The following is a 23,909-nucleotide window of genomic DNA, read 5'->3' on the forward strand; positions in this document are numbered from 1 at the left end:
GAGTGTACTTATTGATCTCTACCAAGCCCTTTCTCTTGAAAACCGCAGCAAACCAAGTTCTCATATTGGGAACAAAGCCATAGTAGAGCTCAGCATAAGGAATTATTGCTTTTTGAGGTGTTTCTTGAAGTGGGATCCAAGATGTCAATTGTTTATTGAAAGAGCAAGCTATTCTCATGGCTGTATCTTGGTATTCACAGAAAAAAGATAACTGGCCATATTGTTATGTTATGAGAAGTTGAATAAAATCACTTTTTAATTGTAGGAGCACCTGGGTTTTGTATTAGGAAAAAATTGCTCACGAAAGCTGTCCATTGAAAGCTCAGAATGGCTTTCTTTTGGGGGCGGGGATGTTGTTGGACAGGATTTAAAGAAGACTTTGAACAGTTATAGCAGACCTAAGTTATAAGCATGTTTATTCAGACTCGCTGACCTCAATCAGCTTTACTCCCTGGTGCGTTCAGGAGCGTACTGTTGAAAGTGTTTTCACAGCGATTCCCTCTCTACAGGTAACCAAGGGAACTGTTACTCTGGGAAGTGTATGGAATGGGTCTGGTGAGATGTTTAAAAGAATTTTCAGCACCCTCACTAAATTACAATGCACAGATTTGTTTGGGGGAGACCATACCAGTTAAAATGGGTTCTGTAGTGTAGTGTTTGGTAGTGCAGATAGGCCCTTTGTTTGGGCACAGTGAATCTTGCTTTCTGAAGCCCAGGTGACCCTGTAGGCTTCCATTTGTACCCAAACCCTGTGCTTACACTGAACTGGACGCTTTATAAATGTTGCTTTCTTCTGAACTATTCTGCCATATCGGCAAGATTACATGGGCTGAAGTCGTTGAGATTAAAATCTCCTAAATCCTAGTTAATCTATTTCAACTGGCTCATGGATTGGACTGCTAGTATATTTACCCCAGAGCATTGTGCATATCAGAGGCAGCTTTAACCTGGTTGCCTCTTCATTATATAGTGTTTCAAGGGTCTGAACATAGCTAAAACCTGGTTGCTTTGCATTACTGCTTTTCACAACTTGGGGTGGAACAGCTAACATTCTGCTCTAATTGGAAATCTGGCCATAAGAAAGCCAGTATTAAGACTAATCTGTCACCTCCTGGCAGCTGTTCATTAATTTATGTTTGTGTAGCTTTGGCCGGGTCAGTCTGCTTTGTGTACAGAAGCTAAGCTTTCTTATCTTTTTGTTATGGAATTCCTTTCAAACAGGCAGAGCTGTGTTTGCCCACCACTTTGCATCTTTTTCCACCTACTTCTTCCAATTGCCCCCCCCCCATTTAGTTCTTGTCGTGTACTTTAAAGCTTATTTTGTAAATCCTATGAAATGAAAGAGTCTGGTGCGTGCGAGAACGCATGTATATATCCATACATGTGCGTACGCACATGCACACACACTCTTTGTCGAATCAATATGAAATGCTCCATTCTTAAACAAAAAGCAATCTATCTACCACCAATGGATGGGCTTCCCCCAATTTTGCGGTAACACAAAGGCTTGCTCCCTATGACTTATTAGGAAGAGATGCACCCTGGGGGTCTTTGTGTATGGAAAAATGAGTGAGCAGTCATGATAGAAACATTTTTAAACTGCTGCTCAAGCATGGAAATTTGATTTGCGTTCTTAACGAACTACACCCCCCACTATACATGTAAGTGTTGTTAACAGACAGTTGATTGAATTTGCTTCAGTTGATATTATTCTCCAGCAACCAAACACTTGTGTTGCATGGCAGTTCAAATATTATGCAGTTAGAAGACCCTTCATACTATGACATTTGACTGTCCACAATGCATTTCAGGCATGCCACAGTTTGTGACCAGCCAAGCATTGGTCCTGCCAGAAGGTTGTCAACCTTCATGTGTTAGCCGGAACTGCAGATAAACAGCAAAATATAAGAGGATTTTTGCACCCCAGGTCAAGTCACAATCCATGGCTGGCAAGCCGTGCTTGAACCCATGGGTTAGAAGTTGGGCAAGTTTTGATATTTACACAGTTGCATTAACTTCAGTTAAGATTGTTTTATGAGTGAACAAGACTTCGATCATTAGAACCAAAGCTCGGAATTCGTAAGTTACTTCTCCTAATGTTAATTTTGTATTCAGATAGCATCTGCCAATTGCTCCAAAGTCTGTACAGAAGGGCGCAGCAAGTGTGAAATGTCAGTAACAGTGCAATTAGCTCAAGATCTCTTTAGTTTACTTTGGATACGTAATTAGTGGGAAAGACAAGACTAGCTTGGGGGCCCCACTGGCCACCTAGATAAGCAAATAGATGGAACTGTACGTGTCTATGCTGCCTTGGCAGTCCAATCTGATAACATTAGAAAAGCCATCACAGCTGTCGGAATGAAAATGTCTAAACAAAACTGTTGCACTCATTTAAAGGGTGTCGTAGTTTTTAACTATGTATGTGACTTGATATGTCTTTAGGATGTCTGGTTAACTGCTCCTTGTATCTGTAAAGTTGGAGGATGGGGTAGATTGCAGCGTAAACTCTGTTAGTAGCAGCATTTCCTATGTTGAGAATCATGGTACATTGATACCATGTGCATAAAATCATAGAATTGTAGAGTTCAAAGGGATAACAAATGACTGCATTAGTAGCACCAAGTTTACCTCCCTGGGGTGCAAGCCTGAGTAGTGTGTATGGAGGTCCTGGGCTGCCCAGATGACAAGTTTCCCCCTCTCAGCCTCGCTGATGTGGTCCAAAGGAAAGCACAACAATACGTTTGGCACCAGCTTGGTTAATGCTGAAGGTTAATGCCAGGCATAGGCAAGCTCAGCCCTCCAGATGTTATGGGACTACAACTCCCATCATCCCTACCTAAGAGGACCAGTGGTCAGGGATGATGGGAGTTGTAGTCCCAAAACATCTCAAGGGCCGAGTTTGCTTATGCCTGGTTAATGCTGTCAGGGCCTATTTCTCTCTTCAGAGAATGTATGAAATTACTTAACTGTTTTAATGTTATGTTATCTATACTTCCTAAAGGTAATGTCTGTTTGTGCTTTCAGATTATAGGTTGCCAAATTGAGAGAGAGCCAGCAGAGGCAACTGAGCGATACACTCGATGGATCAATAATCTAACCTGTGAGCAGCTTCTTACTCAGGTATTTTGCATTTATCTTTTTCACCTTAAGATGCCAGAAGGCTGATTCCCATCTATTTCTTCTGTTGTACGTTGTTTACACACTTAGCTTGAGTACCCGGGAAGTGGAAGATTATATAAATCTGCCAGGTAGCAAGAGCTAGACAGTATAAGTGTATTTCTTTGTTCTTAAAATGATTATAGCAGCTCTTTAGGGCAGAGAGAAGTTATAGAAAGCAGCTATACTCCTCATATTTCTTGTTCCAAACTGTAGGTGAACAGAATCTATACCAGGCTTCCTCAACCTCGGCCCTCCAGGTGTTTTGAGACTACAATTCCCATCATCCCTGACCACTGGTCCTGCTAGCTAGGGATCATGGGAGTTGTAGGCCAGAAGCATCTGGAGGGCTGAGGTTGAGGAAGCCTGGTCTATACCATGATCACTGCAGTTGGGCTGCACTTAATTATTTACAAGCATCATCACTTTAGCTTCTTTCACAAAACAATATTTTTGATTCAGGCTTCTATGCCTAATTATGCAGAGCAGTTAATCTATTGACATAGAAACTAGGGTATACATTATTATACGCTCTGTTATATTTAGAATCTTTGGGAGAGCCAATGTGGTGTAGTGTTTGGAGTACTGGACTCTGACCTAAAGTGATCTGAAGTCCCTGGCCAGCCATAAAGCTCAGCTGGTGACTCTGGGCCAGTCATTCCTTTTTATGCTTGGCCTATTCTACCTCGCAGGGTTGTGGTGAGGATGTCCTTCATCTGTGCATGTTACACTGAGCTCGATGGAGGAAGGATGGAATACAAACGCGATTAAGAATAATAATTCATTGTTGTCTTGCTATCTTATTTGCATAAAAAAATAGGTTATGGATGCAGTACAGAGTTGTGATGGGCCATGTTAATTACAAATGTGAAAGGAACAGGAAACACAGAGAAATACAGCAAAGATAACATGAATTTTAAAGTTACATTGTTGTATTTGAAATGTTCACCTCTAAAGTCAAACCAAGTGCTTGTTGTTATTGTTAAGTCATTTAGTTGTGCCCAACTCTTTTTGATCCCATGGACCAGAGCACACCAGGCACTCCTGTCTTCCACTGCCTCCTGCAGTTTGGTCAAACTCATGTTGGTAGCTTCGATAACACTGTCCAACCATCTCGTCCTCTGTTGTTCCCTTCTCTTCTCTTCTCATGAGGTGGCCAAAGTATTGGAGCCTCAGCTTCAGGATCTGTATTGTTTATGTTTAAGTTGGAACATTGATTTGACATTTAAGTACCCATACACATATCTATATATGCTCATTCCAATGACATGATTAGAACAGCATTGTTACTAACAAATGGTGACCTCTAATGATTTTGTGATTCTTGTGGAGGGCAGTGGGCAGCCTTCCGAAGCACTGAAAAACTGAGGAGATGTGTTTGTGATCTGCCACTGCGGTATCTTCAGTTTGGTAGCACCAGGGTCATGGAACTCTCTACCTAATGAAAATAAGCTGGCACCGCCTGTGAGTTTTAGGCACCAACTTAAGATTTTGTTGTTTGAGCAGGACTTACTTTGAAAACAACCTACTGTTTATATAACCTTGCCACATAACCCATTCTGTACCCCTCCCTCCAAAAAAAATAAAATAAATCGAAATATAGTTTGATTTTATTGTTATGTACTTTGGGCCTTAACTGGGATCTTGTACACCAAATGGATACAAATATTTAAAACGAATGAAGATTCTTTCTCCTCTCTGCCTTCAGCTCTGAATTCATTGAGTCTCAGGAGCTAGTTTAGGAATTTGAAGCGGGAAGGGGAGGGTTGTTGGGTGTGGTTGCCATACCAAGCTCTTTCCTACAACCCCCCCATTTTTTATACCAGTCTGTGGGTCCAACCTTCCAAGTGTCTTAACATAGCATCTCTTTGTGTATATATTTAAGTATGTGGGGAGACCTGTCACTGTGCTACAAATTTTTACCATGGCTTATATTATGGCTTCCATATATAATAGCAGCATTCAGAGACATTGGATTATATCCATATTTATGCAAGGTCGGGTATTTGATGGGAAGCTACCATATTTTAGTGCATTTGAGGGTTGAATAATTCTGGCCTCTCCTGAGGTGGCTGAAGTAATTTTTACTGTTGGTTTCCCACTAATACCCTGCTAGGTACAAAAGTGTTCTTTGTTTTTTGTTAGGTTTGATTTTTGCTGCTATTAATAGCCCATGTCATCAGATCAATGGTGTGTTTTGTATTTGTGCATGCTCAAGTTTATGGGGTAAGAAAAAGAGGGTGGGAAGAAGAAGAAAAATATATTTTGCCCATCAAGAATTTATGTAGTATCTCGAGAGTGGCTTTATATAACTGACCCTTTTACTGGTCAGCAAATACTTATTTTGAATTCTTGAAATGCAGAAACCCAGGACAAATGATCTCTCAAGTGAGATGCATCTTGTGTGATTTGAAACCAACATAATTACCTTAGCAACAGATTGTTTCCTACCTAATGCAACAATCACTGAATGAAAAAAAGTTTGGCAAACGCAAGTACATTTATGGAAGAAACCTGTTCCATTTTCATGGAAATATGTGTATTAGCAGAGTATGATGAGGGATCTAATGTCTGGGTCATGGCAGACCATCACAGTGTGCCTTAAGAAGCACATATTTGGGGCTTAGATTTTGTGGTATTCTGGCAGGAAGACAGGTATTTTTAATTTTTTTAGGCTTAAGTTTCTCAGAAGAGGAATAAATCTATGCTAGGTTTCATATTGTAGAAACTCTTGTTTCATTTCCTCACTGCTCTAATGTTAGCAGCAATCATGCAAGTTTCAAGTTGATAAATATTATGCAGGGTGATATCTATGTTGCGCCTTCAAACTATCTGGTGAAATCTCTTAAGTATGAAACAAAATACATTGTACATGTATAAATTATACATGATTATACCATATAATCAATAGTACATGCTATAGAACGAGGCATTGATATTTAACGTCAACTTCAGTGAAAGACTCACAAGAAAATGCCTTCTTGGAATGGAAGTACATACTCGAGTGGTCCTTAGATGAATTTTGTGTCAGATAAGCAATCGAGGCATATTGTATTATACATATTATCTTATTTATATGATGTTAGCCGCTCTGAGCCCAGCTGTGGCCGGGAAGGGTGGGATACAAATAAAATTTATCATCATCATCATCCAAACAGGCCATTAAGGCAAATGGGTATGAGTGGAACGGGAATTCTTTATCAGTAGGGTGGCAAAGCTGCCAAGGGTCACAGAAGTTATGGTTGCGAAGAAGCTCTGTGAAAGACTTATTAGTTTTGAGAGCTTAGAAGTGGAGCCTTTGTGGTCAAGCATTAGGCTTCAGGCACTCATTCAGGTGTGCTAAAATTATTTCACCATCATGAAAGTCTTGTAGAGATTTAAAAAAAAAAACCAAAATCAACCCGTAATAAGAGCATAAAAACAAGCAACTGTGCGCTTACCTGCCCTTAGAAAGCTCTTTAGTAGAAGGAATCTGCCTCTTGGGTCTGCCAGTGAGTCTTTAACAACAAAGGGGCACTTCAGTGCAATAAGCATCATGAACCTCCCTTGATTTAGAAGACCTCTGGAGAGCAGAGTTGATCAGTAGTCATTTGCTTTTTAAAAGGTGAGTATAATTTTGCTTTTTAATGGTGTGTTTTTTAAAGATAGATTTAACAACTGATATAGATAGATAGATAGATAGATAGATAGATAGATAGATAGATAGATAGTTTAACAACTGAGATAACTTTCAAGGCAGGTGGTACTATAGACAGGGGATTAACTTACTTACTTACTTACTTACTTACTTACTTACTTACTTACTTACTTACTATACAGCCCTTCATTCAAAGATCACAGGGCAGTTAGCAATATATAAAAAACAAAAATACATACCATAATGATGAACATAAGCAAAAACCAGCTTAAGCAAAAACCTCAGTTTAAAAGGCTGTAGATTGTTTAATTCGCTAAAGGCCTGGGAGAAGAGGAATGTTTTTGTGTGGGATCTAGAGATATGTAATGACGGTGCCAAGTGGGCCTCCCTGAGGAGAGCATTCCACAAACACTGAGCCAGCACAGAAAAGGACCATTCTTATGTTGCTGCCCTCTGTCCCTTTTGCAGAGGAGGCACACGAAGAAGGGACTCAGATTATGAGCATGGGCTTCAAGTCAGTTCATATGGGGAGAGGTAGTCCTTGAGGTATTGCGGTCTTGAGCAAAAATTAGTTACGTAGGTATGTTGTGAATCTTAGTGCGAGTGTTGAATACATGGTAGACGAGGGAACAAGAATTATGTGAATACATAAACAAAAATACAATAATCTGTCCTTGGTGAAAATGAATACTTAAGAATCATAACAGAGAAAGCTGTGGAAAACTTTATCCCATGGCGTCAGGAGATGATGTCTTCTTTGATACCAATTCCAGGAGGGTAATTTAAGATGACGCAGAATAGTTTCATTTGTTGAGCATCTCTGGCTACAAGGTATTTATTGTTTACTTGTAGTGATATCTTAAATGGGAAGCCCCACCAGTAAGAAGTTCCTGCTACTTTTGAATTACTGTATTTTTCTGTGTACAGTATAAGACAATGCTTTTAGCTTTAAAAAAAAGGCAAAAATTGGGTGTCGTCTTATACACGGATAGTGAATGCAGAGGGGGGACATGCGATTAATAGCGGCAGGAAGCAGGAGATTGGCAGCAGCGATTGGGTGGGTGATTGGTGGCTTGCTGCTGATTGGCTGCGGCAATTGGGCAGACAATTGGTGGCTGCAGCGAAGTGTGCGATCGGCAGTGGCTGTGGCAAGCGATCGGCAGTGGCGGGCAGGCAGGTGAGCGATTGGCGGAAGTGACCTCCTCCACTCCCCAAAGCTAAACAACTTAATTTCTTAATTTTTGGTTAAAAAAATAGGGGTCGTCTTATACATGGAAAAATACGGTGGTACCTTTGTCCTAAAATATGTATTTGACTCATATTAATACAGTGAAACCTCCGGTTACGTACCGTCCTCCTTACAAATGCTTCGGGTAACGAGCTCTGCTAACCTGGAAGTAGATGCCCCTAGTTGCGAACTTTGCCCTGGGATGCGAGTGGAAGTCGCATGCCAGTGGCGTGGCAGCAACAAGAGGCCCCATTAGCGAAAGCGCGCCTCCTGTTAAGAACGGTTTTGGCTTAAGAACGGACCTCCGGAACGAATTAAGTTTGTAACCGGAGGTTCCACTGTATAAGCCTTATGTGAGAGCTGTAACTTTTAGAATTAGTTTTAGGCACACAAAGTACAGCCCATGCCTATATACAGCACAGTTTGAGAAGTAGCATGATCACAAGTGAAGTGGAGGTAGGGCAAGAATGGGTTTTGTGGTTAGCACAATGTTAGCCAGGCCCTCGCCCAAGAGGAAATGTGAGTGGTTGTAAGCCATCCGGTACATGAAGAAGGAGGAAGTGGTATGCATTGGGCTGCTGGGTAGCTGTTGGGTTTCTGCCCTTTCAATGGATGAGCTGGCTTCTCTGATGTGGGTGAATTTAACCTTTTGCATCAGATCTTGCAGAGAATCACTCAGTATGCACATTTTAAAATATCTTATCGTGAACTGGTTAAGTCCTCAGTGTGATATGAAATGCCATGTATGAGTTGCTGTTGCCTCAGAAAGAGCTAATTATTGAAATAGAAACTCTCAAAAACAGTGTAGGGTTTTGTTCTTTAAGGGGGATTTTCTTTTGTTTTCCATGATAAGCCCACATTTAAATTTATTCATTTATACTGTGCACCTATAATCAGATGGAAAGTATGCTGGTAAAAACACTTTTGGGACCTCAAAAACACTTAAGTAGAAAATATTTTTTCCTGCCAGTGGTAGCTCAGTGCACTTATAGAAATTCAATATGTTATTGGGAATAATTAAATTCCTACACGTTCTTAAATGTTCCAGTGCTGCCTTAGGAAAAGATCTCTTAAAGAGCACTCTCAGTGAGGAGTGTTTCTTTGGTCCTCTGTTTCCTTGGAGCCAAAGATCTATTGAATCGCTGTCTGGTGGGCCCAGGGAAGCAGAAAACCAAACCACATTGCATCATTCCCTTATTACTGGCTTTTGCTATCTCCACACTGCATCTTATCTCAGCACCTAGTGACCACGTGCATTTGTCTTCTTTTGCTTTACTTTTCAACCATAGGAATGGGTGTGTGGGTGTGTGAGTGTGGGTGTTACCACCCAACCTGTTAAATTAAATATTTGTGTTTTTTCCTGTTATTTCACAGAACTTTCATTTTGGCCAAATGATAGGCAGAAGTAACTGTCATTGGCTGATATTTGTTGTAGTAGTTAATTTGTAATGACAGTATTTTTGGTAGAGAGAAGTAATGGAGCAATCAAGTCCCGAAATGATTAAATATAGTGGCTCATATTTTTGAAAAACCCTGAATTGTACTGTGTATGCCCTTCCTATACATTTAGTTTTGTCACCTTAAAGCTAATGTTTAAAGCGTCCTCAGCATGGCCAGTAAGGCATGGAATATTTTATTCTACATATTAAAATTACAAGGCAGGTTTTGTGCTGTCAGATAATTTTTTTACTAGTATGTGGCCATAAAAAGACGGCTTGCTTCAAGTGTTTGGTCTTTGCTTTCATACTGTGCATACTATCCTTCGTAGTGTTTAGTACTTGATGCTGAATTTTTCCAGATATTTCTTTGTCCTGTGACTTATTTTATTGAACAATATTTATTTACTGCTTAGTGGTTAAAAATAAAACATTAATATAAAATAAAACATAAATAAAATAAATAAAACAAAACACAATTTTTTCAATTAGAAAAACAGCTAAAACATAGTATTTATTCTGGCACAAATACAACTGAAGGTTGAGAGCTTTTTGTTGCCCTTTGTTAAACAGAATTTACATTTGTTCTCTTGCAACACTGTGTGTCATTGTCTCACCACAGGACAGCAACAAAGTCACCACAAATGTAACTAACGGTACAGAAAGAAAAGGCTATGCTAAGATTATTAGAAGGAGCTGTGTGATCTTTCTTATGATGCGGTGGGGGTGACATTGGAGGCTTAAATTTAGTGTTCTTCTTTCAATCATGAGATTGTTAGTCCAGCAACTTAAAGGGCTAATTTTGACATATTTTTCACCCACAGGTTCCCATGTATATACCGTGAATGGATATATACATGAAGATCTGATGTGAACAAAATATTTGCTTATTTCTTTACTGTTGTTAGGCAATCGGGAGCATACAATGGGTTTACATGCTCTCTTCCCTTTTCAGAATTGGTCATAGTATCCATAAAGATAGATAGATAGATCAGGCATAGGCAACCTTGGCTCTCCAGATGTTTTGGAACTACAACTCCCATGATTGCTTTGGAATTGTCTACTTACATGTAAATTGGATAGCATTGTGCTTACTACTGGCGTTTTAAGTCTGTTGGAACTCCACTGATGTCTTAACTAGAAGGTCGGCGATCCGAATCCCCGTGACGGGGTGAGCTCCCGTTGCTCGGTGCCTGCTCCTGCCAACCTAGCAGTTCGAAAGCACGTCAAAGTGCAAGTAGATAAATAGGTACTGCTCCAGCGCGAAGGTAAACAGTGTTTCCGTGTGCTGCTCTGGTTCGCCAGAAGCGGCTTACTTATGCTGGCCACATGACCCTGGAAGCTGTATGCCAGCTCCCTTGGCCAGCAAAGCGAGATGAGAGCTGAAACCCCAGAGTCGTCCATGACTGGACCTAATGGTCAGGGGTCCCTTTACCTTTAAGTACCACTTAAGTCCAGGATTGCCTCCTCTCTGGTCTGTTGCAACACCAACCTTGGGAAAGCACAATCATTTGGAGAGCACAGTCATTTAGGCTATCTCATCATTTTAGCTCTTGGATGAGACTTGGCCATGTGTTTACCTAGTCACTATGAGTGTAATGAAGTCACCCATTAACAAATTACATTTGGGGCTGTGTATTGCCACCCACAGAAAACTGGTTTGTGGAAGAGTGTTCAAAATGACTACTTCTCCTCCCTTATATGTACGTTTAATAATTATGCTGGGATCTTATGCCAAATTGTTGATGCAGAGATAGGGAACCTGAGACCCTCCAGATATTGTTGGACTCAAACTCCCCAAGAAGCCTGGCCAGTGGTTAGGGATGATGGAAGTGGAAGTCTAACAACATCTAGAGGGCCACAGGTTTCCTATCCGTGGTTTAGTGCTTTCGAATCTCCTCTCCCTACTAAAATTACTCCAATATGGCTTATATTTTTTCCTCAGGTGGTTCTAACTACTTCAATAGTAAATTCTCAAACACACTTAAATGATGACACACAGATCATGGGGGAATTAAAGTGGACCTAGGACAGAATGAAGTATTAGATGTATGCATGTTACTGTCACCTGAGCAAAGCTGCTTTTTCTACTCTGTCTTCCAGTTTGGTAGAATTGAGAAAGACTGGCCTAGGAACAGACAGGTCCCTAATAGAAGTGTACCTTGAATTACATATATAGTAGATTGGAGTGGGTGAGAGCTTTTCATTGTGAAATTATTCATAGATCTGCCCAGCAGATGTTGGCAATTGCAGAAGGGAACAGAGGCCATTCTGTGGTCAGCCAGCATGCTTCATTTCACGTGGGCAGATCAAGGCTCAAGGCAGCAACTATTTCCTTTTAGCACGCTGGGTGACAGTGTGAGCAGCCTGTGTGGGCAAGAGCCCCGGTTAACTCATACAAAGTCACTTTTGTAACGCATCTGTTTTTTGTTAATAGGTAAGAAGGGACTTCAGTTAAAGTTTCCCTGTCCCCTGTTTTAATAAAAATGCTGACTCGTGAGCACAAACTTCTGCATTTGGAAGTTGATTTTTCTACGTTCTCACCTAGGAGCATTATTTCCATACATTAATATACTAGCTGGCTCCATGAAGTTCATGGACAGAAGCCGAATTTAAAAGCAGCTCAGTCCTATGCCTGTTTACTCAGAAGCAAATCCCACTGAGTTCTGTGGGATGCAGAGGTAGCGTGTGTAGAACTGGACTGCAAAAGTGACTTTAAACTTTAAACTTTAAACCTTCAGGTTGACTCAGGCCCACAAAATCACATCTGTTGGTCTGCCAGCATCCCAAATATTGAACACCTTCTTCCATCAGGGTGTGGGAGTGGGGGGGTGGATGAGTTAAGTGGTGCGGCCACCCTGTATATTTTTTCTGGTACTTGGGAATGCTCCCTGTTACTGGACAGAATGTGCGTGTGTACCCATATGAGTCAACAATGTGTGATCTCCATAGTTAGGACCAGCAGGACATAGGTGACTTCCCGCAGCAAGCATGAGGTTGTGCAGTGATGGTGGGAAGGGGCAATGACTTTACTCTCTCTGATTTCGTGTTATTCCATGTCCCCTGCCCCCCAAGCAGCCAGCCATTTTGTAACTAACACCCACAACACATTCGCAAAATTCAAAATGTGTCTCTGGTCTAAGAGTGTAGACACCCCCCTGCTTTTAGTCCTTTGGTTTTAATAGCTCATTGATAAAGCATGCATCACTCTCTGCTGGATTTTGGCCATTCTGTGTGGAAAACTATATTGCTTTCTATCCACATAGGTGTGTTTTGTTTTGTTTGTTTTGCTTTGTTTTGTTTTGTTTTGCTTTGTTTTGCTTTGCTTTGCTTTGTTTTGTTTATAGGGTGCATTCAAACATGAGGTGGAACACAGTTCAGTAGGCATTGTACACATGCTGCTATGCCTTAGTCAACTCTTGAGCTGAACCTTCGAGGTAGAAACAAGTTTCCTGGATGTAATCCAATCAGTAGTCAGAGTGATAGCACTTTGCTGTCTTCTTATTTGAATTGCATAGCAGCTTCATTCATTATTTCAGCCGTTAATGAATTCTGATAACATTTCGTATCTCCTGTCTCTTTTGCTTCTGCTGGAAATGTTTAGTGAAAGATAGAAGTGCAAAGAGGTCGAAATGTTTCAACTCTTCCAAGGGAGTAAATACATACTAACTATAATTGTATAGTTAAAGCATTCGTTTGAGTTAAATATGTGCTTTTTGCAACATTTTTGCATCTTTAGCTGCAATAACAATTGAGCTTTCGTTTTGGTGAGGATGATCACATGATTTCAGCAGTGATGAGAAACTGCTGGTGTTGTAACACTTAAGTTCACTTGTTGGGTGCAAGAGCTCAGCGTGTAATTCAACTTGTAAATACACAGAAGCATGTGCCAGGAAGCAAACAGCCAGCAGCTCAGATGAAATATTTCAGTATATTTAAATCAATGCATATAAATGTGCTCCCAAAGATCATCCATCAAATATATGCACGCCTTGGATATGTGATTATGTGATACTTGTTTTCTCATGCTGTGTGGTTTTTGTATTCAGCAAGGCTGACTGCACTGTCTTGGACTTTCTAGGCTCTTTGTATTATAGCATTTATCTTCCAGGAACAGCACCCTTCCCGATCTTTCTTTCTTTCTTTCTTTCGGCTTATTTTCAAGGATCATATAAACTTGCTTCAAAACATCATGTTTATGGCAAATGCGTTTTTTAAAAACAGTGGGGACAGACATAGCAGTTGCAATAAAATAGATGATGGCACATGCATTATCTAAAACGATATTCTGTTTTGGTTTTTGTCATTTGTGGTTTTTGAGTATGGAACATGGATGTTAGAAGCATATTGTAGTTTGGTCAATTAATGCCCTCCTACTCATGTAGTACTTGAAAAGTTAACATCTGTGTTTATGAAATGATGATACTGTGAGATTAAATATCTTGGCTAAGTATATGAATTAAATTTAATGACCAGTGTGGGAAGTAGATATGGCTTTTGCTTGGTCTTCTATTGATTGTGACATATAGGAGTCAATTTACATGGTGAATTGGTGAAGTCCTCTTACTTTTTATCTAGACTCATGAATCATTTTTTTATCAAGGGAAACCTTACAGATGCATGAAACCTTACAGATGCAAAATGAACATTAAGCAATGGCAGAATTAAGGTTACCAGGTTATTGTGGGGGCATCAAAAGGAACCCCCCTCTATTGAGCTGCTAGACAATCCAGGGGTAAGCAACCTTTTTCAGCCATGAGCCGGTCCACCGTCCCTCAGACCATGTGAGGGGGCGGACTATATTTTTTTGGGGGGGGGAATGAATTTCTGTGCCCCACAAATAATTTAGAGATGCATTTTAAATAAAAGCACACATTCTACTCATGTAAAAACACCAGGCAGGCCCCACAAATAACCCAGAGATGCATTTTAAATAAAAGCACACATTGTACTCATGTAAAAACATGCTGATTCACGGACCGTCCGTGGGCCAGATTTAGAAGGCGATTGGGCCGCATTCGGCCCATGGGCCTTAGGTTGCCTACCCCTGTGTTAAGGGCACACGAAGCACTCTGTAGCACCTGGTCAGAGGTGCAGCTAGTCCAACATTCAGTTCTCTTAGTGGCCAATCAGATGCTTCTGGAAAACACATGAGCAGGACATGAGCACAACAGTAATCCCCCCACTCATGCTCTTCAGCAACTGAGAGCCCAAGGCCTACCACCTCTGATACTGGAGGTAGTAGAGTGATCATAAATGATAGCCACTGATAGACAGGTTCAAGGAGGATAAGGATCACTGCCTTTTAAAGCCCTCATAGTTGGTGTTCACTGCTCCATACTGTGGGAGCAAATTCCGTAGTTTAATGATGTGCTGTGTGGCAAAGTACTTCCTTTTGCTGTCTTGAGTCTTTGAATATTCAACTTTGTTGGGTGACCTCAGGCTCTAGCATTGACAAAAGCATTTACCCATGCTGTTCATCATTTTGTACACCATTACAACGATCCTCCCTTACTCAAGTTTTCTAAACTGGAAAGCTACAAATGTTGTAGGGGAATTGCTGTCTCCCCTTGATCATGTTGGTTGTCCTTGTCCAGCTCTGCAGTATATTGTTTCATGTGAGGTAACCAGTAGTCCATGTGTGGCTTCACCCAGTGCTATTTTTCTAGAAAAACAATGTCAATGACGCCCACCTAAGAGGTCCTGGAACTGAGTTCCAGTGAGTTCCAGCTGAATAGAAGCCCTGGTCTCACCATAAATTTGTATGATAACTGTGATATTGGTTTGCCCCAATGAGCAGCCGAGCAGCCACATTTCGCACTAGCTGCAGCTTCTAACTGAACTTCAAGGGCAACCTCACATCAAGTCCACGGTAAGTCAGCCATGAAGGTTGCCAGTGCATGGACAACAGTGATTAAATAGCAAAATGTTTTCCGTTTCCTACCCTAGTAATTAACTTCAATATGTCATAGACTCATTATCTGAAAATAATCAATCTTATCTATACAAGAACCTAGAGCAGTGCTGACCATGGTCTTACCTATTCACATCAAAGCTTTTAGAAAGTAAGGATTATTGCCTTTAAGCTTTTGCATTCCTCTTAAAAAATGTGCAATGGATGCTCCTAGTGGCTAGAAACCCTGACTCTTGGCATGACTGCTGCCTTACATATTAAAAACACAGCTGCAAGTGTTGCTGGGAGGGAGGGAGTATTCTTTTCTGAGGACTTTATATGGGGGGATGTCTTTTTATTTTAACATATTTTATATGAATTAAAGTGCAGATTTTAAATATGCAGGCTTTTAAAAAAAGAAAAAGAAAATACAAATGAAAATGGGACAGCATGGACGACTTGCGGGAGAATAAATGTTGAAATTAAGATGGACGAAAGTAGACTGATCCTTCAACCCTAGTATATGGCGCCTGACATAATTTCATAGGCAAAAATGAACAGTTCACAAGGAAATTATAGTTTATAATCGATTATTATGGAGGGGGGAAATGCAAAGGAACGTAGAATAGACAAAGATAGGGAAATACAAATGTGGGTAAATGCAGTTTCGTGTACTTAAAATTTGGTGACATCTGAGAATGAGTTAAAGAGATAAGCCAAAGACTCTGCAGAAAGGCAAATAACATGCTATGCACATGTTCAAGGAATATATTCTGTTCCTGGGGATGGGGCAACAATGCGCTTCCTTGCGTTATAGAGCGAAAGGCAAAAAGGCAAAGATGCAATATGATAAAGTGTTGAAATATGAAGTGGATAATTAGAGGGTAACCTAAGTGTCAAGAGAGTGCTTTTTGAGAAGCAAGACATGGTATCATGCTTGGACACAAGAGGGAAGAAGCATAAATAGCTGGATAGGTTGAGTTGCAGATAACTAGGGGCATGGTAACACGAGTTGGAAGGAAGCAGGCTCATGGGCAGGCATCCCCAAACTTCGGCCCTCCAGATGTTTTGGACTACAATTCCCACCTTTCCCAACCACTGGTCCTGTTAGCTAGGGATCATGGGAGTTGTAGGAAAAAACATCTGGAGGGCGGCAGTTTGGGGATGCCTGCTCATGGGGGTACATTAGAGGTTCAAGAAAATTGCTGAGAAGCGGTTTCTCCTAATATAATGCATTTTGTATCTTATTTTCACCAATGTATTCCTTTTTATGCACACTTTCCCCTAATATATGCATTTTTGTAAACATACTTGGGTTGGAGAACTGCATAGCAAATTTCAGAGAAGTGTGAATTTTGAAAGATGGCTGTGTTTCAGTTCTATTGTTTTGGAAAGCGTGAATTTCATCAATTTAGCTTTAAATGCAAACTGAATTGAATTTCTCATCCATTCCTACTCCCAAGTCCCTCAGCTATGGTCAAAGAGATAAATGTGGAATCCCCTTGCCCCAGTATCTCTCTCCCCCCAACCAACCTGAACATTCCCCTTGCTTTAGTTTACAGGCCTTCTCTGTGGTTATTTTTTGGAGTTCTCCCTAGGCTTTGAAATAGGAAGCTAATTAGGGTTAATTATAGTTGATGTCAGTGCCAGTATATGCCTGACATGTGGTTAAAGCTAGCTGAAGAAACAAGTGGTGGATTTTATACTTGAAAGGAGGGAACATTACATGTGTGCTGGCACTTCCCTTTGTATACTACATATTGTTCTTCTGCCTTCTTTTCTGGGATTTCCCACTTCAGGCAATACTATATAGATGCTTCCTTCCTGGTTTTGCAAGGTTCTTAGTGTTGTTCCAAATTAGTGTTCCAAATGTTGATAGTTTATCTGGTTTTGTCAGTCATGGTTTCCCCCCTCCCCCCGTTGATCTCTCCCTCATTTTCCACTTTAGTTTGCAAATTTTTTTACTTAGCTGGCTGCATTTTCTAACACAACCTCCCCTGTTTGCTTATCTACTGATATTACTATTAGTAGAGTCAGCAAAAAAAAATCATTAAGGTACATAAGAAGGTGAACGGCATGTTTGTGGTGTAATCTAACTGCAACCCCCCATTCAGGTTTACTTACTGGAACCAAAATGGGACTCTTTTGCTTTCTAAGTGTCCTATCTTACTTCCTGTTTTGCCCATCACATTGCAAGGCTTTTTCATTGAAATCTCATTTGTTAAGCTTCCAAAAGGCACAGACACTTGTAAGGGACTCCCTGAGAGCATGTTGGATTTGAATAGAAGAATTCACTATGTCCATCAGACAGCAGAGAGACTGCCTGACGCCAGAATGAGATAATAAATTGCGAGAGGAGCCTACCAAAGATTTTGCAGGGGTGAATAATTTTCATGCCATGTTTAAATAGTGCTGGTGCTGGTGGTCGTAGATACACGTTTGGGGTTGTTTAGTGTACAGCTAAACATTTGTCCAAGTCTGTTCCATACTTTTGTTTGCTTTTGTGTATTTTTATGTTCTTACTATCTGTTGAGCTAAAGGAGTCGTGTAGTTCATTCATATCTACTCACTGAGATAAAACTTCAATGGCCCAAATGAGAAAATGAAGGACTAAAGTGGAGAATAAGTTCTGGCTGGTGGACCAGGTTCTGAGCTGCTCTTGTGTCACAACCACCTGATATCACCATGACATCACACGTTTTAACTTCAGAGGAAAGAATTGGGAGGACACAGTTCGTTTGAGTTCATGCTGTGCTTCCAAAGAAAAGCAATCATTTCCCTGGAAGCCTTTGAATTTAGCCTTTGCATCCCTGACTTGAGTTTCTTGTCATGTTGGTTACTTTATCAAGCCCAAATTGCTATATATAACACCATGTGAGTAGTAAGGTGCTAGTTGGCATACTGGGAAATTGAGGATAAGCTTCAAAACTGGTTACAGTATATTATAAACTGAGAGGCAGAGAATTGCAGTAAGTCCAGAGTGTGATAATAATAAACCCGGTTTGCTTAGGATATTTCTTTGTGAATTTTTTTTCAACATGACCTTTTTGCACAAAACAAATACATTAAAGGGAACTGGATAGAGACCTTTTTCTCCCTCTCTCGCAACACAAGATCTTAGGAGCATCTAACAAAATGTATTGGCAGTAGTTGCATGACCAACCAAAGACAGGGTAGCACACAATGCATAAGATGTGGTTGTAGCAGGATAGGTCTATCAAGAGCACTTGGCTATGATAATTAAATGGAGTCCTCTGGAGCAGAATGGGTGGGTGTGGGGGCTGCAGGAGGTAGGAGAAGAAGGGGGATTCCATTGCATCAGCTACCATGATGTTGGATATCACCCACAGGAAATAAAATAGCATGACATTTCATTGACCTTTATGAACTAGTGCTAAACAGTCCTGCTGAAGCCTTCACTTTATGACGGTAAAATGTCTGTGGATCAAATTGTAGAATAATAATGGAAATGTAGAATCTTATTTTTCTTTGGGCTCCACTCCCTGCCAAAATGCTTAGCTGACAATATGTGTCATTGGCAAAGGGCATGTTTTCCCATTTGGAGTTGATAAAGGCCAGATAATTTTGAAGCCTGAAAAACAGCTCAGCGTTGGAGGTTAGATCAAAACCATTTCCAAAGAAAATCGTCTTTCTTCTTTGGAATGTTTTTATGTTTAAAATAAGATAATACAACTTTGCCTATAGTCTTACTCTGTGCGAGGCCTGCTGGTTGCTGGCAAAATGCTTTTAGATGATTTTTGGCCAATATTTGAGTAATATTTAAGGTAGATTTGCAATTGCAGTAATAGAGACTTTCCTTCAGTATAAGCCTGAGGTCAGAATTATGTGTTAGTGCCATGAAAAGCAACAGCCTAGCACAGCCTTCCCCAAACTGTTTTTTGGATTTTTAACTACCATCACCCCTTGCTGATTTGGGCAGGTTGGTTTAGCATCTCCTCCTCCTCCTCCATTTGGAAAAGACTCATTTGCTGCAGTTGGTGGAGCTTTATATGGGTTTACTAATATGCCATACCTAAACTTATCCATTCACAGGAACTGACTCCTATCCGAGAATATCCACTTTTAAGTTGACACATACAGAAGAAATGTTTGTTAATTTATGTTTCAGCTAATGTGCATATTTACGTTATTAGGTTCTTACGTTATCTGCTTTCTCAATACCTAATGGAAAACCTCAATAAACAAATAGAAGAAGAACACATGCAGAGTGTGGTCCGTTAGCTTGTCTCAAACAAGCCAATTTAAGGAAGTAGGAGAGAGCGTAGACATATTGAATCGATAGCATATGTGAAACACACCTATTCTGTCAACTCCCCACGCCTTACCCCCTGATGGGCTTGTCCCTCCCCATACTAGATTGATAGAGGTTTCTTAGATGCAGTATGGAGTGGGCAGTGTGGTGTTGCAATTACATGCCTATCTTTAATGCACGGGTGGGGAACCTATTGCCCCCAACAGCCCCAGCCAGATTGGCCATTGGATGATGAAAGTTGTAGTTCACCAACATCCGGAGGGTCACAAGTTCCCCACCCTGCTTTAAGGAATCTGCAGTCCTTAAAATGAGATTAGTGAATAGCTGCTCTATAGGCCAGAGGAAAGGACACTGCAAGGGAGAACCAGTACAGGCAATTGGCGTGGGAATATGCAACCAACCCTTAAATATCTGCATTGTTATATTATTTTATAACAAAATTCAATGTGGATGCTATATAGAAATTATATAGAAGGGTTTTCATTATGAAACAAAAAACGGAAATTCGTTTTATACTTAAAAATGCTAAATATTAGTACAGTGTGTACTAAGGAACATTGCTTTGTCAGGCATGTTGAAATTATTTCCCCCCGAAGTCTTATTTATATGAGGGAGATTGAAGAATGCACTGAAAGAGGAATCCACAGAGTGGCAGTTTTAAAGAGTATTAGTCAATTTTAACTGGAGAACAGGAAGCTAAATAGGATTGATGGGGCTTTCCTTTGCATATGGAGTCAATTAATTCTTAAGCAGCCTTCTAACAGTAGCTACTTTGTGGAGCTTGGAGAACATATCTGCCCTCCTTACACAACTGTTAGAATGTATATTATAGAACTGAGTCCTTAAGTATGTTTAAAGCCAAAAATAGAACAAATTGAAGAATGTAATTTATTAATAGCTTTGATTGTTAGGAAAGCTGCAATCAGAGTGCAGCATGAATATACGGTTATTGCTTTATTATCTACATAAGTTATTCTACGTTATTTCTATATCTATTAAGTTTCCACTTACAAAATTTGTTTTCTGTTGCTTTCTTAATCAATGTGGGAAAATAAACTATAGTTGCTTCTGAACATGTTTTTTCTTTTTTCTCTGTGTGTAGATTTTCTATTATTCCTGTTCCTGAAGTTCCTATTTAATTTATAAAAATCATTTAGAGCTGAAAACATCGAGCATCAGCTAATGTACATTGTGTGTCTGCATTGTGTTGGTAATTTTGACCAAAATAAAGAGGGAACTAAAAGTAGAGTCTGGCGCAATATGTATTTGGACAAAACTTGAATCCGTGGTTCATTTTTAGAAAGGGAAATGCTTTGTTGTAGTACTGTAGTTGTAGTTGTAATAGTGGAAATATTAATAGTGAAAAATCACTGTATGGGTTGGTGTTTTTTTTTAGGGGAGGGAGTTTGTTTCTTGCCACCTTTTCGTCCCAAAGGTCCACAAGGTGAAACATAAAGGTTAACAGTAATACAAAATTCAAGCAGTTTGGCAGATTACCTTGCTGGGCCAGCCCATAAGAATCTTTATTATCTTCCATATGTGGTATTTCAATTGCTGGTGTGATAATAAATGCAAAGGAAAAATAAAATAAAAATAAAATGATATACACACCCCTAAACATAATACTACAATTATGAACATGCTTAGCCAGTTGGATCACTGTCTCAAATCGAAGATCAATGACACAAGGCATTGCACTGGATGTTTTCTTTTATTTAAAACTGACGTGAATGTTAGGAAGGGATGGTGTGCATGCAGGAGGATGAGAAATATCAAACTTGAGTTATACCAGTCTGTACATTTAGTTCTGATTTCACTTTTATCTGCCCTGTCTTGGCTATGTGTAGCTATTGAGCATAAAATATTATTGGGAAGCGTATATAATAAATCTGTAGACGATAGTAGGGTTCTTTCCATAGGGAGAGTACAAGCTGTGCTTTCAGGGCATTTCCCAGAATAAAAGTCTCATGAATAAGGCCCTCAGTAGTTAACAGTTAACAGACTCTTGGGCTTTTCCAAGTTGAAAATGCCACCGGGGATTGCAGTTATTATGCAGGCACATGAGATCAGCCTGCTCAGTGCTGTGGGTGTCAGTGCTCTGCATGTAGTAATGTTTGTTCTTCTTTCTGCCAGCTGCAAAGAATTCAAGGCCAACTTCAAGATACAATGAATTTTAAGACTGCAGGGGGTTTGTTCTGTTTTGTGATACAGTTTTCTGGTAAACGGTCACACTGCTTCATTCCTATTCCAGTGGCAGTTAAGGACTAAAATAGAGCGGTTTGTATTAACACAAGAGTTCCATGCTTGGGTTTGGCCACATTCATGCGCTGTACTTATTGTGAGGTAGATTAATTAAGATTTTGTTTGTGGCATAGGCACCAAGCCAGTTACTGTACGCTATGTAACAAATACGGAAATACACAAAGGGATTTCCTCTCTTTAGTCCACCTGCCACAAAGCAAATATCACTTTGTGTGTCTTTTTATTATGTCTTTTTGTGGCGTGTCTTTTACAGTACAAAATAATTACGGGACATAATACCTGCATAGATTTACGCTTATAGAAGTAGTTTAGGCTAACAATGGAATAGTAAACTTTTAATCCTTTTAGAAAGTTTTGACTCTGTTTTTCGGAAGGAGCTGAGCCAATAAAAACAGAGAGCAGCGTTGTGTGAGTCTAGCTCTAGGAAGAGAGAAGATAAAGGTTTAAACTCAGTCTCCTAATTCCTGTTTTTGGCTCACAACTAGGAGCTTTTCCATTTCTCGGTTTCACCATTGTGCTTTGTTAAACTTACCAAATCAATGCCATTTCCCTCAAATTTATAGATTTCTAAGTTCCAGCTTCCCTTATATTGTCATTTTAAAACATCAAGCAACATTGCAGTTTCCCTTCAAGTTATGATTTTCCAACATCTTTCTCCTGTTAGGATTGGTTTCTCAGATGTTTATGTGCCAAGAAACATCTAAAATGCAGACCATTTTATAAGCAGAGCTGTATCTGTTTTTCAGCTTTATTCCCATTTTTTCTTGTGTTGAGCAGTGAGTACACATGACTAATGTACTGTTCCCTGCCCTCTGAAAAGTGCCTCCATCTGGAGACCTTTTAGGCCAAGTGAGGTGTGTCAGGTTGATCAATGTGAACTTCGAGATCAGCCACATTCCCATATAAAGCAGTGAACAGGAAAGTATTTTGCTTTACCTGTAAAATGAGTGGGTAAACTGCTTTTACTCTTAAAAGATCTTTTGAATTCCATGTTTATAGATGGGCAGGCCATTGAAAAGAAACATGTCTGTCATTGTTTAGTTTGGCCTGTATTGATTTGTGTGGGATCATTTGTTTCGTGACCTATTGTAAAATGTAGGTTCATTCTCAGGACCACCACCTGTTGATATCCACCTGCATGGATGCTGCTCCTGCTGCCACTTAAGGGTGACCATGGTGCTGGTACTCCTCTGATGAGTGCTGATGCTGGCCTTGACCCAAACAGTAGTTGTTGCTTTCTATAGAAGCAAGATGATTGGAAGAGGAGAGAGAGAGAGAGATGCAGCTGTAGTCCTCGTTTTATTTGCATCTTTCTTCATAGGTCTTGGGTCTGAAACTGCCATATGATTAACATTCTACTTCTAATGTAACATTTAAAACTGAGCCTGACAATTCAGCCGAGACCTGATTCAAGTATACCCACCTCTTCATTTTTTTATAGTCTGCTTCATCCTGAAGACTTAAGGCAGTTTAGTAATTTTAAAGCAGCAAATACATTCAAACGAAACTCACACAAATTAAAATATATTAGAAGCCTCAGCCTCTCTATCAGATTGAGTTTTAACCACTGAATTTCACCAGAATATTGCAGTGTTTTTTTGTTTTTGTTTTTCTATAAATATGCTTGGGTTCTGGTGAGTTCTCCAGCAGGAGGAAACTATGTAAAGACAGATACCCCCTGACAAAACATGGTCTGTGCCAAAAGTACTGCTTCAAATGGTTGCAAATTTAAATTTATTATTTTAACAGCAGCAACTTATTGCTGACATAGTCTGAAAGATAACATTATGATTTACTGGTTTCCTTAGAATCTTAGCAGAGCTGTTGCCTGCTTATGTGCCTCCCAGTTTGTGTATTTCCATATCTCCAACTCTTTCCATAGGTTGATAGTTTAAAAAATGCAGCAAAAATTAAATTCTAATTAATCAGGACAAGTTTGAATTGTTATATTATATTGAAAGTTGTTTTAAGGTATTTTCCAATCCTCATCTCGTGCGTGCCCCTTTTAAAGATTTCAATCAATG

At 39.9% G+C, this 23,909-nt stretch overlaps 1 protein-coding gene across 3 annotated transcripts in view; it reads left to right on the forward strand.

The window, feature by feature from the left end:
* B3GNTL1 (UDP-GlcNAc:betaGal beta-1,3-N-acetylglucosaminyltransferase like 1) overlaps positions 1-23,909 on the forward strand; it is a 165,406-nt gene that overhangs the window by 40,856 nt on the left and 100,641 nt on the right. For all 3 annotated transcript variants that reach the window (XM_035104653.2, XM_035104654.2, XM_035104657.2), the window contains one exon: positions 3,025-3,120. In XM_035104653.2, the coding sequence (XP_034960544.1) occupies positions 3,025-3,120 (96 nt within the window). The remainder of the gene's footprint in view (positions 1-3,024; positions 3,121-23,909) is intronic.

The sequence above is a fragment of the Zootoca vivipara genome, chromosome 2 (genome assembly GCF_963506605.1).
Source record: "Zootoca vivipara chromosome 2, rZooViv1.1, whole genome shotgun sequence".
NCBI lineage: Eukaryota > Metazoa > Chordata > Lepidosauria > Squamata > Lacertidae > Zootoca > Zootoca vivipara.